The sequence below is a fragment of the Halichoerus grypus genome, chromosome 13, assembly GCF_964656455.1.
Source record: "Halichoerus grypus chromosome 13, mHalGry1.hap1.1, whole genome shotgun sequence".
Classification (NCBI taxonomy): Eukaryota; Metazoa; Chordata; class Mammalia; order Carnivora; family Phocidae; genus Halichoerus; species Halichoerus grypus.
This window is the reverse complement of record NC_135724.1, coordinates 95484129-95501301: the sequence shown is the minus strand read 5'-3', so window position 1 is coordinate 95501301 and position 17173 is coordinate 95484129. Positions and strand designations below refer to the sequence as shown.

At 42.5% G+C, this 17173-nt stretch overlaps 1 protein-coding gene across 6 annotated transcripts in view; it reads right to left on the bottom strand.

Moving 5' to 3' along the window:
* Window positions 1-16442, bottom strand: part of LOC118528647 (zinc finger protein 268) — a 41886-nt gene extending 25444 nt beyond the window's left edge. For 2 of the 6 annotated variants that reach the window (XM_078061180.1, XM_078061186.1), the window contains exons 1-2: window positions 16035-16442; window positions 15843-15924 (exon numbers count right to left, since the gene is read on the bottom strand). In XM_078061180.1, coding sequence (XP_077917306.1) covers window positions 15843-15875 — 33 coding nt within the window. In that variant the 5' untranslated portion in view covers window positions 15876-15924; window positions 16035-16442. The remainder of the gene's footprint in view (window positions 1-15842; window positions 15925-16034) is intronic. The other 4 variants (XM_078061181.1, XM_078061182.1, XM_078061183.1 and 1 more) reach the window with 4 other exon arrangements.
* Window positions 16443-17173: the final 731 nt, after the last annotated feature.

The following is a 17173-nucleotide window of genomic DNA, read 5'->3' as shown; positions in this document are numbered from 1 at the left end:
TCCCCAAAGTCACCAAAAATGTGTGCCCCCAATGGGAGAACAATCCCAAAGTCACTAAGTGACCTGACAGCACTGTGGCTACCTAAGAACATGGGAATTTGAAAAATAACTAGAAAACAGTCCTTTCCAGACACATAGATCTTTTCTCTGAGGGAAAAGTGCTGAAGATAGTGCCCAAATTGCTCAACACAGAAGATTAAGGTAGTGAGAGGAATGAGAGAGAGATAGAGACAGAGGAGGGGAGGGGAGGGGAAAAGAGGAAAGAGGGGAGGAGGGAAGAATAGAGGAGAGATCCAGACACCTAGAGGGAAAGGACAGAGAAGGGAGAAAGGCTACTAGACAGTAAGAGGGAAGCATTCAGCTCTTATTCCAGAAATTAACAACAAAATATGTAAATGTGAGAGAAATACATTAAGAAGACAAGGCATGTTGAACTCTAGGAAGCACAGGGCTAGAGGCAGAAAAAACGGCTTCCTGACAAGGCTTAGCACTTAGGTATGAGTTTGTTTCCATCTCCAAAAGAATCACTGAGAAGATGAACTAGGAACAGTAAAAATGGTGACTTCTGCAGGAGGGAAAGGACAGGACAGAAGGGATGGAAGCAAGTCAGTTTCTACTTTTGAATCATGTGTAAATATCTTACATAATCAAAAAGAGGGAGGGCAATCCCTAAGGTTGCAAATAAGTGTCAGCAAATATATATGTTTATCAAATTGGAAACAAAACTACAAGAGAATAATTTTTCTAACTGATCTTTAGATAAAATGAGGTACAAAGACATACTGAACTTCATTTGGTATCCTTGTAAGTGAAAACAAATTACAATTTTAAAACCATTTTATGTACACTGTAGGATATGACAGTTATATTACTATTATTAAGAACCAAGATATCTGAATTTAACAGATATATTCATAACATTCTATCATAAAACAGCAGAATATACATTCTTTTCGAATATACATGGAGCATTCTCCAGAACAGATCACATATTAGGCCATAAAACAAATCTCAACAAATTAAAAAAGACTGAAGTCATTCCATGCATCTTTTCTGACCACAATGCTATGAAACTAAAAAATCAACCACAAGAAAAAAAATCTGGAAAAAACACAAACATATGGAGGTTAAATAACATACTACCAAACAATGAATATGTCATCCAAGAAACCAAAGAGAAAATCAAGAAAATACGCGGAGAAAAATGAAAATGAAAACACAACAGTCCAAAATCTCTGGGATGTTTTAAGAGGGAAGTTCAAAACAATACAGGCCCACTTCAAGAAACAAGAAAAATCTCAAACAACCAATCATAAATCTAAAGGAACCAGAAAAAGAACAAACAAAACCCAAAACCAGTAGAAGGAAGGAAATAATAAAGATTATAGCTGAAATAAGTGAAACAGAAACTAAAACAAACAAACAATAGAACAGATCAATGAAACCAGAAGCTGGTTCTTTGAAAAGATCAACAAAATTGATAAGCTTTTAGCTAGACTCATCAAGAGACAGAAAGAGAGAGAAGACTCAAATAAAATTAGAAAAGAAAGGAGAATAACTAATACCACAGAAATACAAAGGATTATAAGAGAATATTATGAAACATTATATGCCAACAAACTGGACAACCTAAAAGAAATGGATAAAATCCTAGAGACCTATAACCTCCTAAAACTGAATCAGGAAGAAATAGAGAATTTGAACAGATTGATTACCAGTGATGACACTGAATGAGTAATCAAAAAACTCCCAACAAACAGAAGTCCAGGACCAGACAGCTTCATAGGTAAGTTCTACCAAACATTTAAAGAAGAGTTAATATCTATTCTTCTCAAACTATTCCAAAAAATAGAAGAAGGAAAACTTCCAAATTCATTCTATGAGGTCTGCATTACCCTGATCCCAAAACCAAATAAAGACACTACAAAAAACAAGAACTACAGGTCAGTATTTCTGATGAACACAGATGTAAAAATCCTCAAAAAAATATCAGCAAATCAAATCCAACAACATGTTAAAAAAATCATTCACTATGATCAAGTGGGATTTATTCCTGGGTTGCAAGGGTGGTTCAATATTCACAAAGCAATCATCAATCAACATGATAGATCACATCAACAACAGAAAGAATAAAAACCATATGATATTTCCATAGATGCAGAAAAAGCATTTCACAGAGTATAACATACATTCATAATAAAAAACCATCCACAAAGTAGGTTTAGAGGGAACATACCTCAACATAATAAAGCCATATATGAAAAACCCATAGCTAATATCATACTCAATGGTGAAAAACTGAAAGCTTTCCCCCTAAGATCAGCAACAAGACAAGGATGCCCACCCTCACCACTTTTATTCAACAAAGTACTCAAAGTCCTACCCACAGCAATCAGGCAAGAAAAAGGAATAAAAGGCATCCAGATTGGTAAGAAAAATGTAAAACTTTCACTATTTGCAGATGACATGATACAATATATAGAAAACCCTAAAGACTCCACCAAAAAACTACTAGAACTGGGGTGCTTGGGTGGCTCAGTTGTTAAGCGTCTGCCTTCAGCTCAGGTCATGATCCCAGGGCCCTGGGATCGAGCCCCGCATTGGGCTCCCTGCTCAGCGGGAAGACTGCTTCTCCCTCTCCCACTCCCCCTGCTTGTGTTCACTCTCTCACTGTATCTCTCTCTGTCAAATAAATAAATAAATAAAATCTTTAAAAAAAAAAAAAACTACTAGAACTGATAAATGAATTCTGTTAAGGTTGCAGGATACAAAATCAATGTACAGAAATCCGTTGCATTTCTACACACTAATAATAAAGCAGCAGAAAGAGATATTAAGAAAACAATCCCATTTACAATTGTACCAAAAATAATAATACCTAGGAATAAACTTAACAAAGAAGGTGAAAGACTTGTACTCTGTAAGCTATAAAACACTGATGAAAGAAATTGAAGATGACACAAATGAAAAAGTATTCCATGCTCATGGATTGGAAGAACAAATGGTGTTAAAATGTCCATACTACCCAAAACAATCTACAGATTTAATGCAATCCCAATCAACATACCAACAGCATTTTTCACAGACCTAGAACAAATAATCCTACAATTTCTATGGAACTACAAAAGACTCCAAATAGCCAAACAGTCTTGAAAAAGAAAAACAAAGCAGGAAGTATCACAATTCCAGATTTCAAGTTATACTACAAAGCTGTAGTAATCAAAATGGTGTGGTACTGGCCCAAAAACAGACATATACATCAACAGGAAAGTCAGAAAGCTGCCCCCAAAAAACAAGATTATATGGTCAATTAATCTTTGACAAAAGAGGCAAGAATATGCAATGGGAAAAAGACACTCTCTTCAACAAATGCTGTTGGGAAAACTGGACAGCAACATGCAAAAGAATGAAACTGGACCACTTTCTTACACCATACACAAAAATAAACTCAAAATGGATGAAAGACCTAAATGTGAGACCTGAAATCATAAAAATTCTAGAAGAGAACACAGGCAGTAATTTCTCTAACATCAGCCATAGCAACATTTTTCTAGTATGTCTCTCGAAGCAAGGAAAACAAAAGCAAAAATAAACTACTGGGACTTCATCAAAATAAAAAGCTTCTGCACAGCGAAGGAAACAATCACCAAAATAAAAGACAACCTATGGAATGGGACAAGATATTTGCAAATGATATATCCAGTAAAGAGTTAGTACCCAAAAGAACTGATACAACACCCAAAAAACAAATAATTCAATTAAAAAATGGGCAGAAGACATGAAGACATTTTTCCAAAGTAGACATGTGGATGGCCAACAGACACATGAAAACATGTTCAATAGTGCTCATCAGCAGGGAAATGAAAATCAAAACTACAATGAGGTACCACCTCACACCTGTCACAATGGCTAAAATCAACACAAGAAACAAAAGGTGCTCAGAGGATATGGAGAAAGGGGAACCCTCATGCACTGTTGGTGGGAATACAAACTGCTGCATCCACTCTAGAAAACAGTATGGAGGTTCCTCAAAAATGAAAAATAGAATTACCCTATGATGCGGTAATTACACTACTAGGTATCTACCCAAAGAATACAAAAACATTAATTTGAAAGGATACATGCACCCCTAAGTTTATAGCAGCATTATCCACAATAGTCAAATTATGGAAACAGCCCCAGTGTCCATCAATGGATGAATGGATAAAGAAAATGTGGTGTGTACACACACACACACACACACACACACACACACACAGGAATATTAATCAGCCGTTAAAAAGAATGAAATCTTGCCATTTGCAATGACATGGATAGAACTCAAGAGTATTACACTAAGTGAAATAAGCCAGTCAGAGAAAGACAAGAACCATATGATTTCTCTCATATGTAGAATTTAAGAAACAAAACAAACAAAGGAAGAAAAAAAAGAGGCCAAGAAAGAGACTCTTAACTATAGAGAACACATGGTGAGCAGAGGGGAGAAGTGAACCAGGTCCAGGGGACTAAGCGTACACTTACCGTGAGGAGCACGGAGTGATGTGTGGGAGTGTTGAATCCCTACACTGCACGCCCGAAACTAATACAACATTGCATGTTAACTACACTGGAATTAAAATGAAAAACTTCATAAAAGAAAAACAAGGTATCTAGCACATGACAAAAAAGTTGCAACAGTAAGTTAAACACTTGTACACAAATGTTCATAACAGCATTTATTGGAAACAACCCAAATGTCCATCAATGGATGAATGGATAAACAAAATGTGGTCTATCCATAAAAGGTTATTTAGCCATACAAAGGAATTAACTACTGATAAATGTTACCACATGGATAAACTTTTGTAGTATAAGTGCCCAACAATTAGCTTTTTTTGACTGTAATTTAAGTGCCTGACAGCAAGCTTTTCATTGTCAAGGCATCCATTTTGAAGACATTCATCTTGGACCAACACATTGCCAGCTACACAAACAGGCAAAGAACCAGGTTGCCCCTCCCAATAAAGTCCCCCTTTTGGAAAGCACTAGATGACCTAGATAACTGCTCCTTGAGTGACCCTGGTTTTGCCTTTCTGTGCTCTAATTCCCACCCTTATATTTTAAATTCACCAATAAAGAGTGAACCTGCAAAACATAAGGCACTCCACCCTCAACCCCAATAAAGGCAGAACCCCAGGCCTGAGTGCACACTCTCCCTCCCCATGACCTTGCTGTGTGGCATACCATGAGCCTCCAGGACTTGCGAGTTATAAACCTTGTTTTTCCAACGTTCCCTGATGGTTGCTGCCGAAGTGTATTGTTGCCGGTGTATCTTGCAACCACAGGAAGAACCGCAAACGCCAGTCCAGCCACCACTTTGACTCCAGTCAGTCTACTCACCACATGGGCCCAGGTAAGTGCCCCAGGCCTTCCTAGTCGTTAGCATCACTACTGATAAGAGGAAACCAACACAAAGTAACCCTTAAAAACATCATGCCAAAAGAAGCCAGATATAAAAGGCCACATATGGTATAACTCTATGAAATTGGTAAATTCATAAAAACACAAAGTAGATTAATGGTTGCCAAGGAAAAGGGGAAAGAGGGAATAGGGAGGGACTGCAGATGGGGACAGTATTTCTTATTGGAGTGATGATAATGTTCTAGAATTAGCAGTGAAATGTGTACAACTCTAAATACTAAAGATGACTGAATTGTACATTTTTTTTAAAGATTTTATTTATTCATTTGAGACACAGAGATACGGAGAGAGAGAGAGCATGAGCAGGGAGAGAGGCAGAGGGAGAAGCAGGCTCCCTGCTGAGCCAGGAGCCCGACGCGGGGCTCGATCCCAGGACCCTGGGATCATGACCTGAACCGAAGGCAGATGCTTAACCATCTGAGCCACCCAGGCGCCCCTGAATTGTACATTTTAAGAGTGAATTTCACAGTACATAAATTATGCCACAATGAAACTTTTTAAAAAAGAGAGTATTTAGGGTGCCTGGGTGGCTCAGTCGTTAAGCGTCTGCCTTCTGCTCAGGTCATGATCCCAGGGTCCTGGGATCGAGCCCCGCGTCGGGCTCCCTGCTCGGCAAGAAGCCCGCTTCTCCCTCTCCCACTCCCCCTGCTTGTGTTCCTGCTCTCACTGTGTCTCTCTGTCAAATAAATAAAATCTTAAAAAAAAAAAGAGAGAGAGTATTTAACTTGAATGACTTTTATTAAATTGATGGCTTTGCGGGAATCATCTTTGTCCAGGTTTACATTTATGTTGCTTCAGATATTCTGCGTGCTCCTTTGAAGCCATCTCCAACTCCCAGGCAACCACTGTCCTGCTTTTGTGTGTACGGAACTGCCTTTCCTGGATGGTTCCTATAAATGGAATCATACCCTATACTGTGTCTGGCTTGTTTCACTTAGTAGAATGCCTTTGAGGTTTATTCTTGTTATAACATGGGCCAATAGTGTCCCCTTTCTTGCTGAACATTCCATTTTGGCTATACATTCATCAGTTAATCAATACTTCCAATTTTGAGCTACTAAGAACAATCCTGCACATTCACATACAAGTCTTTATGTAAACATCTTTTCCCTCACGTTGGATAAATTCCTAGAGGTCAAACGGCTGCACTGTATAGCAGATTTATATATCACTTTTTAAAGAAATTGCAAAATCTTTTCAAAGTGACTGTACCACTTTATATTCCCACCAGCAGTCTATAAAGACCCGAATTTCTCTACTTCCACTGTCTGCCTTTCTGCTTAAAGCCATTCCAGTGGGTATAGAGTAGTACCTCATTACGACGAAATACGTATTTCCCTAGTGACTAAGGATGGTAAGCATCTTTTCATGTGCTTCTTTGCCATCTACAGATCTTCTTTGGTGAAGTGTCTGTTCCAGTCCTTTGCCCATTTTTAAAGTGGGTTGTCTTCATACTGAGTTATAAGTGTTCTTTATATATTCTGAATATATTCCTGTATTAGATATATGATTTACAAATATTATCTCAGAGTCTGTGACTTGTCTTTTCATTTTCTGAATGAAATGACTTTGAAGTGCAAAAGTTTTTATTTTGATGTAATAGTCCAATTTATAACTTCAAAAGCAGAATCTACATATAAACTTTCTCTTTTTTTGGACACCGTGGTATTGGAGGTATATCTAAGAACTTTGGCCTAACCCAAGGTCACGAATATTTTCCTATGTGTTTTCTTCCAGAAGTGTTATAGCTTTAGCTCTTACATTTAAGTCTGTGTTCCATTTTGAGTTCATTTTTTTGTACTGTGTGAGGTAAGAGTCCAAGTTCGTCTTTTCAAAAACGTTTTAATTTTGGTAAAATACACGTAACATAAAACTTATCTTAAGCATTTTTAAATGTACAGTTCTGTGGAATTAAGTACATTCACAATGTTACATCATCATAACCACCTTCTATCTCCAGAAGCCTTTCTTCTGTTTTTAGATAAAACTAAAACTGCATCCTCTGAGCATCAACCCCCCATTCTCCCCTCCACTCCCCGTCTCTGACATCACTCTACTTTCTATCTATGAATTTGACAGCTCTGAGAAACTCGTATCAGTAGAATCATATATCCGTCCTTTCGTGACTAGCTCATTGTACTAAAGATAACGTCCTCAAGGTTCATCCATGCTGCGGCATCTGTCAGAATGTCTTTTTAAGGCTGAATCATGTTTTGTGCGTATCTGTATCAGCGCACATAGACACACACACGTTTTGTTTATCCGTTCATCTTTCAGTGAACACTTGAGTGTTCCACCAAAAAGTGAGTAATTAGTAATTTTAGAAAAGTGAAAACTCTGTAATTTGAATTGGAAATACCAATATGAACCATACTTTTTTTCCTTTCCCAAGATTCCTAGGTCTGCGTAGTGAAACACCCTGGAAGCAATGACATTCCGGTCTCAATTGTGGTCTTTGGGCACATTAACCTACTAAAAGGTATCAGGTTTCCAGGAAGAAAGGTTGATTCCAGATTTGGGACAGGAAATACTCAATTGAACCTAGAATATCTTGTTGGGCCCAAAAGCAAGGAAGCTAGGAAGCCAGCTGAGACCAACAGAATCATTTCAAAAGAACTCAGGACCAAGCTAAAGAGGCTCCCTCTGGCCAAAGCTGGGATAATGTAACCCTCTACAAGAATAAGGGCTGCAGTTGATTCAAACTAACTGAACACATTAAGATTTATGAATTTCTTAATCATACTCAAATTAATAAAAAGAAAAAATCAAACAAAAACCCCCCTGCTGTCACCAGCGGAGGTAACTACGGCATCAGCTCCTTAGTGACCCCGGCACTTACTGGGGAAGCATGAAGCACGTGCCCTGCCACTCCTATAGAAATTCAGGACAAGAGGGAAGAAACTGTAAGCCAGCCTCTTGTAGTCCTGCAGCCTGGGGCTCACATCCAACCCCTAAAATGAGAATAAATCTGTCCTTTGCAGTACTCAAAAGCAGATGGGAAAAAAGCAAAACTATATGCACATCTGGAGTAAGGTACCTTCATCCTATGCCTTAACTTTTTCCTTCGAAGAATTTCTTTTCTTTTTTTTTTTTTAAGAGAAAGAGAGAGCATGTGTGCATGCATGAGCAGGTGGAGGGGCAGAGGGAGAGGGAGAGAGAGAATCTCAAGCAGACTCCAGACTCTGCCCAGCGCAGAGTCCCATGAGGGGCTCAATCTCAAGACCCTGAGATCATGACCTGACCCAAAATCAAGAGTCAGTCGCTTAACCGACTGAGCCACTCAGGCACCCCGCTTCAAAGAATTTCCAAGTACAGTGACCAGTGTACAAGATAACAAAACTTTCAAAAAACAAGATAACATAAACAAAACTAATGAAAGTCAACATACAACGGAAAGAAACCCTCAAAGACAACAGACACTGGGATCAATGGCCACTGATTATAAAGCACACATCTCATTATATTCAAGGAGATAAAGGCAAACTTTATAATTTGGCCAGGAATTAGACAAATGACTTAGCAAGCATATCTGAAAAAGGAAAAGAATTGGAATGGATGAAATGGATGGGGCGCCTGGGTGGCTCAGTCGGGTTAAGCGTCCCTTGATTTCAGCTCAGGTCATGATCTCAGGATCGTGAGACTGAGCCCTGCACAGGGCTCCACGCTCAGCGGGGAGTCTGCTGGAGATTCTCTCTCTCCCTCTGCCCCTCCCCCGTTGTGTGCACACGCACTCCCTCTCTAATAAATCTAAAAAAAAAAAAAGGAAAAAATTTTTTAACCAAAATGTTTTTAATAGCAGGTTAGAAAGAATTAGTTAATTAAAAGACAATTACAGGGCACCTGGGTGGCTCAGTTGGTTAAGCGACTGCCTTTGGCTCAGGTCATGATCCTGGAGTCCTGGGATCGAGTTCCGCATCGGGCTCCCTGCTCGGCAGGGAGCCTGCTTCTCCCTCTGACCCTACTCCCTCTCATGCTCTCTCTCTCTCATTCTCTCTCTCAAATAAATAAATAAAATCTTTAAAACAAAAAAAAAAGACAATTATAGGAAATTATCCAGAAAGCAGCCGTTAAATTTTAAAAAAATGTTAAAGCAATAAACAGTGTGTATAATTCCCAAACCTCTGTAGAGAGAAAAAAGAATATCAAGGCAAGAGAGAAGAAAAAACAAAAATTAACAAACAAAATCCAGACCAAGTACAGCAAATAGAAAGCACACAGTAAGATGGCAGATTTAAACACAGACGTATCAGTAATTACATCAATCATAAACAAAGTGTTCCATTTAAAATAAAAGGATTGACAGACTGATTAAAAACAAACTTAAGACTGTTTAAAAAAGACACATCTAAAATATAAAGACAGAAAAAGATACAAAAGCTAAGGACAAAGATAAAACAAGCAATTAACCAAAAGGAAGCTCCAATAGCTATATGAACATAAAATAGACTTTAAGGCAAAAAAGAATCCCTGGAAATTAAAGGTGACTCCATAATCATCAGGAAAATGTAATTTTAAACTTGTCTGGAGAGGATGAGTAGCCTGCTCAAAGTCAGCCACGGAGGGGTAGCTGAAGTGCAAACTAGCCACCAAGTTGACACCCTCTCTCCTCTCCAAGCTGCTGACAACTAAGGGCAGGGCCACTGGGGTCTCCCTCTCCCTGGGTTCCAGGACCATCCCTGCCACTGCCTTTCTCCCTACTGCTGGCAGCCCCCTCTGGCTGGAGCCTTACTGTCCCTTCCCCTCACACAGCTAATTCTATGGATCCTTTGGGAACACAAGCTGTTAAACACCATTCTCTGGGCTTCCTTCTGCCTCAGCTCCAATCCCGTGGCTGCCTGCACTACCACTCTATTCCCTTCTCCGAACCTCTGGGAAGACGCGAGAGGCTGGGGCCAGGGCTGTCTCTAGACCTGTGTATCCTCAGTGCCAGATCAGTACCTGGAATATATAAACAAGGGTTTAGCGAGGGATGTTAGTTTTGAACAAGTAATAATGAATGAACACTGCCACATTTTAACCTTTAATTCCCCAAGAGGATCAGTTTGGGGAAAGCTTCAGACATACAATATGGTATGCTCAGGACACCAGCCAGGCTTTCTCAGAAAGGCCTCTTTCTAGCAGAATTCCCTTCCCTCCCCCATGCTCCAGCTCACTTCAGTTTTAAATCCCCAACTCCCTGCACTACAAACTATGAGTATTAGCAGGTCTTGATGGTGATGGTGTTTGACAGTGGTCCATGGGAGCAGAGGCCCTGCCCATGTACCGGAGAACAATGGAGACAAAGGTCGCTGATACAAATAAGTCAACTCCTATTGGAGGAGAAGAGACAGAAAGTCTTTTTTTTTTTTTTTAAAGATTTTATTTATTTATTTGACAGAGAGAGACACAATGAGAGAGGGAACACAAGCAGGGGGAGAGGGAGAGGGAGAAGCAGGCTTCCTGCGAGCAGGGAGCCCAATGCAGGGCTCGATCCCAGGACCCTGGGATCATGACCTGAGCTGAAGGCAGACCCTTAACCAACTGAGCCACCCAGGCGCCCCGGAGACAGAAAGTCTTTCCAAGACCTCAGGAATGAAGATTCATAGGAAGTGAGTTTATAATAACATATATAAGGGGGGTGGGGGAGGAGTGTCAATGGCAGAAAGTAGCCAAAAACAAAAGCAAGTGAAAAAACAAAACCGCCAATAAGTGCTCAGCATCCTCAGAGGAAACAAACAAGGCCTCAGTGAACTGTCCCTTCTGATGCTCACCTCCTTTTCTCCGAATTCATACTCATCCAACAATCTTTTAGTTACTATGTATCACCTTGAACCCATAAGGAGACACCCAGAATACAGGTCCAGTATATATGTCAGGGGACAGGGGCCCCTCTAGTGTACATTGTATATTATATCCTTTCAGCTTTCAGCCCGTCCCTGAATGGGGTCATCTACATTTACCAGAAGCCCAGCTTCTCTATCATACTCCAGAGACTGGGCCACATCTACCTACTCACTCAACCCATGGCACCGCAACATACTTAACTCGTCCTGCTTCTGTCATATCCTGGGTCCAAAGAGCTGAAAAGTAACCCCTCACAGGTCAACAATAACCACGATTAGGGCCCAGGATGCTGGAATCTGAGCCCTGAAAATTCCCAACCTACATCCTGAGGCAGTAGAGTACACGGACCAGGGAAATGGGAGCAGGGCCACACCACCTGGGTTCCAATCCTGACTCTACACTAACCAGTGGCATAACCTGGCTCCTAACTAAAGGCATTAACTAATATCTATGCAAGACTTAGCACAAAACCTCACACGTAGTAAACACTGATTATTAACAGTTGTTTGGCATGGTAACAAATACAGGACTACTTAAAGAACGTAAGTCACTCTGAAAAACGTCAACTGGCTAAATGAAAAGCATCAGTGGTTCTCAGAAAAGAGGACTCTACTTTCAAACAGCCCCCAGTCTGTCCAGTTTCTCCATTTCTACGGCCCTAGAAAAAACCTCCACTACCTCTCGTCTGCACCACTGCAGTAACCTAAGTGACCAGCCCTTTTCTACCACTCCGTGTGTCTACTCCTGTCCATCGACAACCCATTCTTTACTCAGCAGCTGGAAGGGTCTTTGGAAAACCTATGTACGTCACGCTGCCCCCTTTCTTTACAGCTTCCCAGCCTGATCTGGCCTCTGGCCACCTTGTGTCTGTTCCCCTCCTGCTCCCCCACAACCCCAGCCACATAGGCCTTCCTTCCACTGTCTCAAAAACACCAATCCTCTTCTACCTCAGGACCTTGGCAATGGCTGTTCGCACCCTGCTCTTCTGCCACCTGCTCTGCCTAAGGCTGACCTACTCTTGTAAGTCAGACCTTGCCTTAACGTCACCTCCTTAGTGGGGCCTTCTCTAATCACCCAACCTCCGACATACCAGTTTTAATTCTAAATGTAACTCAACTCTGACATTTTCTTTTTGTCTGAGTAGTTTCTTCATCATTCTTTGTCATCTGCCTCCCTCCATCAGAATGCAAACTTTCCAAGAGCATGGATTCTGTCAGCCTTTTTCAACAGTACATGCCCAGGACCTGGAAGGGGACCTGGTACATGGTAAGTGCTCAATAAATATCTGGAGAGTGAAAAAATGAACAAACATTTCAAAAGCCAAAGTGTATGGTTTCTATCTATTAGGATGTTCTTTATCTTGAGAGGGTGAATACGGTCATGTTAAGAACTCAGAGCCAGGAGCCTGACTTGCATGGGTTTGAATTCTGTCTTCTGCTATTTATGTGCCATGTGATTTTGGTAGAACACCATACCCTCTCTTTGTCACACTTTCCTCTTCTTTCAAAAGGGGCTAACATTAGTGCCTTCCTCATGAGGCTGCTATGAGGATTAAGGTTTGTAAAGTGGCTAGAACTTTGGTTCTCCCTCACAACCACCCATGGCTAGAACATAGTAAATACTATGTAAATGTCAACTAGCACTACTGATGCTGGAAAACTCTCTTTATTCTTTTTTTAAAGATTTTTTTTTTTTTTAAAGATTTTATTTCTTTATTTGAGAGAGAGGATGAGAGGAGAGAGAGAGCACATGAGAGGGGGGAGGGTCAGAGGGAGAAGCAGACTCCCTGCTGAGCAGGGAGCCTGATGCGGGACTCGATCCCGGGACTCCAGGATCATGACCTGAGCTGAAGGCAGTTGCTCAACCAACTGAGCCACCCAGGCACCCTTTTTTTAAAGATTTTTATATATCTATTTGAGAGTGAGAGACATCACAGAGGGAGAAGGAGAAGCACATTTGCTGCTGAGCAGGGAGCCCAACGTGGAGCTCGATCTCAGGACCCCAAGATCATGACCTGAGCTGAAGGCAGACACTTAACCAACTGAGCCACCCCGGCGCCCCTGGAAAGCTTTCTTTATATAAGTCCTCTGCATTTTTTTAGGTTGATAGCAATTTTATCTATCTTATTGCCATTGTAAATAGAATAATTTCTTTCACTGAATTTCCTAAGCAGATAACTATTTATAAGTAGGAAACCTACTGATTTTTAGAGTGATTTTGTACCAAGGTACCTTACTGGATTCTCCTCAAACTCTTCAGATTGCAACAGTACAACTTCCCTAATTCTCCATCACTGTCCTACTGCCTCATTCCATTTCTGCAACCAACTGCTGTTCCCATCACTCCACTCCATCTTCTTTTCCTGCCTAACACACATACACACTCACACTGTTCTGGAAATATTACCAGCAACACCCACCACTACCGTCATCACTAAATCCAATTTAAACTTTTATGATCTAATGTTACTTGACCTCTGTGGGATATCTCACATGGCAACTGGTTTTGAGGTTTCTTTTTCTTGAACTCTGGAACACAAGTCTCTTCTTTTCTCTCATCTCTACTGGGCTCTCAGTCTCCAGCCCCTCTTCTGCTGCCTTCCCTTGTCAATTCCCTGAGCACTATCCTCAGTCCTCTTCTCATTCTACACACTCTCCTTGAGCTAATTTGGCCATACCTAATCAGTGCAACCTGTCCAGATCTTTCTCTTGAGACAAATGCTTACTAATCTGCCCACCAACAAGCAGTGGCTCCAATCCATATAAAACAGAAATCTCCACCCACCCCCCAGAAACAACTCTGATAGTCTTCCCTGACTCAGGGAATACTACCACTCCCAACCTAGGCCCACAGAGCAGAATTCCAGCAGTCATCCCTGGCTCTTCCGTTTCCCTCACAACCAATGCCCAACTAGTTACCAAATCCAGTTGCTTCTGCCCCCCCACCCTTTCTAATTTTTATTTTTAAGATTTTATTTATTTATTTGACAGAGAGCGAGAAAGGGAACACAAGCAGAGGGGGAGTGGGAGAGGGAGAAGCAGGCTCCCCGCCCAGCAGGGAGCCCGATGCGGGGCTCGATCCCAGGACCCTGGGATCATGACCTGAGCTGAAGGCAGACGCTTAACGACTGAGCCACCCAGGAGCCCCCCCTTTTTTAATTAATGTTTTCTACATATTTAACTAACTTATTTATTTACTTATTTATCTTATTAAGGTACAGTTGATATACAATGTTCCATTAGTTTCAGGAGTGCAACATAGTGGCCTATTATGTTATGCTCACCACAAGCCTAGCTACCATCTGTCACCATACAACATTATTACAATACCATTAAGAACATTCCCTATGCCAGCGGCGCCTGGGTGGCTCAGTCGGTTAAGCATCTGCCTTCGGCTTGGGTCATGATCCCAGGGTCCTGGGATCGAGCCCCGCATCAGGCTCCCTGCTCCACGGGAAGCCTGCTTCTCCCTCTCCCGCTCCCCCTGCTTGTGTTCCCTCTCTCGCTGTGTCTCTCTCTGTCAAATAAATATATAAAATCTTTAAGAAAAAAAAAAAGAAAGAACATTCCCTATGCTGTACCCTTCATCCCAGTGACTTGCTTCTGCCTCTTTACCATCTCTCTTTTCTCAAAACTACTAGTTTATTTAAACCCTTGTCTTCTCTTGCCTACTGCAGACTATGCCAACCAAAAGTCCTTTGGGAAATCACTTAAATAAATCTCTCTTCCCTAGAGGATAAAATCCAAGTTTTTAAGGTAATCCTCAAACCCCTCTATGATCTGGTCTGCCTGTGGCTCTGGCCTCATTTCTTAATATACATTCCACCACCACCTACACACCTTCAAATTACATTTCAGCAACCCTAAAGTGATCAAAGCTCCCCAAGAGACTAGGTCATTCCAAGCCTCTCAGATTTGCATGTTGCTTCCTTTTCCCAGGCTGACCTTCAGCCCCTTATTCACATTCACCTTCCAAACCTCAGTTAAGAATGTCTTTTTAATCATCCAAACATTTCCTGGAGGACCCTTACCTCCAAAACTGACCCTGTGCTGTGTGTCCCCATGCACTTCTGCAGCCTGCTCTGAGTACCTATTAAGTTATCACTGTCCCGATAGGTTTTCTTGTTCACCAGTCCCACCAGACCTCTGCCCTCACAAAACAGGACAGTAACAACTTATCTTTGCACTCTTAGCACCTGCCCCAGAGTCCAGCAAACACAAGACAGTAAAAGCTGTTGAATAAGGAAATAAACGAAGACCTAATTTCTCAAATGAGGTCCAAAGAGCTTAGAAATAGACGGCGAGAGATGGTAACCCCTTGTTGAACTCAAAGCTCAGGGTACAAAATTGGCAGAAAAGAGACTGAAAGTTGTAAATTAAAAGTCTGATGACAAGAAGTATTTCTGGACGGTCCAGCACCCTCTAAAGGAGCCCCAGTGTCTTGGAGGACGAGTGGGGAGCGGGAGCTCACGACAAACTCCCACCCTGCAGAAGATGGAATGTGTACACCCCGGGGCTCAGGGACAGCTTTTCAGAAAGGAGAGGAAAACCGCAACTCACCCAGATGGCCGCTGTCCGGACCCTGGTGGCCATCCCCACGGTTGGTCCTGTGCGCCCCGCGGGTGGAGGCAGGACGCGAGGGCTGCCGGAGAGGAAAGAAACGTGAAGGAAGCGGTCTCCCCGCCGCTCCCACCGTCACGCAGGGGCGAGCCCCCCCGCCCCCCACGGAGGGAGGGTCGGGGGCCCCAGCACCTGCGGAGACGCCTTCCCTCACGGAGCCCCGGGGCTCCCCGTCTCCCACGCTCCTCCTTCCCAGTACACGCGCGGTCGGGTCAGAACACTGTTCCAAGTCTGGGCAGGAGGGAGCGAGGTCACAATAGTCTCTACCGTCCTTCCGCCTTGAAGCTGAAGGGACTGGGCGCGTCGGGCTCCACTAACCCCTCAGCCGGCAGCCGGGGGACTCGGGGGAGACTGGCTGCCTCTACCTCCCGGATCTGCCGTCACATCGGCTCTGGCCTTCCTCCGCTGCGGGTGCTTCGGCCACGGCTCTCGAGGAAGACGTGGTCGGCCCCCTTCAGCTCCTGTCACCGCGACGCGAAACGGACACACACCTGGAAACAGGATTCTCTCGGCCGGGCCCAGCCAATGGCGGCCGTTAGGGACGCACAGGAAACGCGTCGACGCGACCCCAGGGCGGAGCGAACTACAACTCCCAGAAGCCCCTGCAGGCGTTCCTCCGGCGCGGGGCGGGGCGGGCGCCGTCCGAGGGCCACCGGCGGGGGGCGTGCTGCGGGAAGAAGGTCGGGTTCTCTGCGTCCGGACCGTGGGCGCCCGCGCTGGGGGCTTTCAGTACCGCAGAGAATTGCAGTCGTGGACCGCGACAGCACACAGGCGGGAGTGGTATCAACTGAGGTAAAAATGTTCTAAGTCCTCTGCTTTTGCGAAATGGGGAATGTCCAGATTTACACTATAAAAACTCAGAAATTCATAACAACGTGTTAACATAAATGACACTCTAATGAATATTAATTAAAAATTAAGTAGTGAGCAGTGGCATTGTTTGACACTCTTCTCAGGCGAAAAATCTTTTAAATGTCTGACTTAATAAAAAACAGCTGGATTCTCATGTTTGCCTCTGCATTCAACCTGCTGCAAATGTTTCTGTGGAAGTATTTAGAGAAAATCCAGTCTCACACAGGTGTGTAGCTGGAAAAGAACCGGGTATTTTAATATGCTTATCAGATAATTGTGTATATCCTTGGATAGCACAGGCTAAATAAGGGATACTTTAGTTGTAGTGTACAACCTGAAACCGGATAGGTGAACTCCTACTCTATTACATTAAAATCTATTTGTCTATCTTGCACTTTGAATGGATAGTCTTATTATGC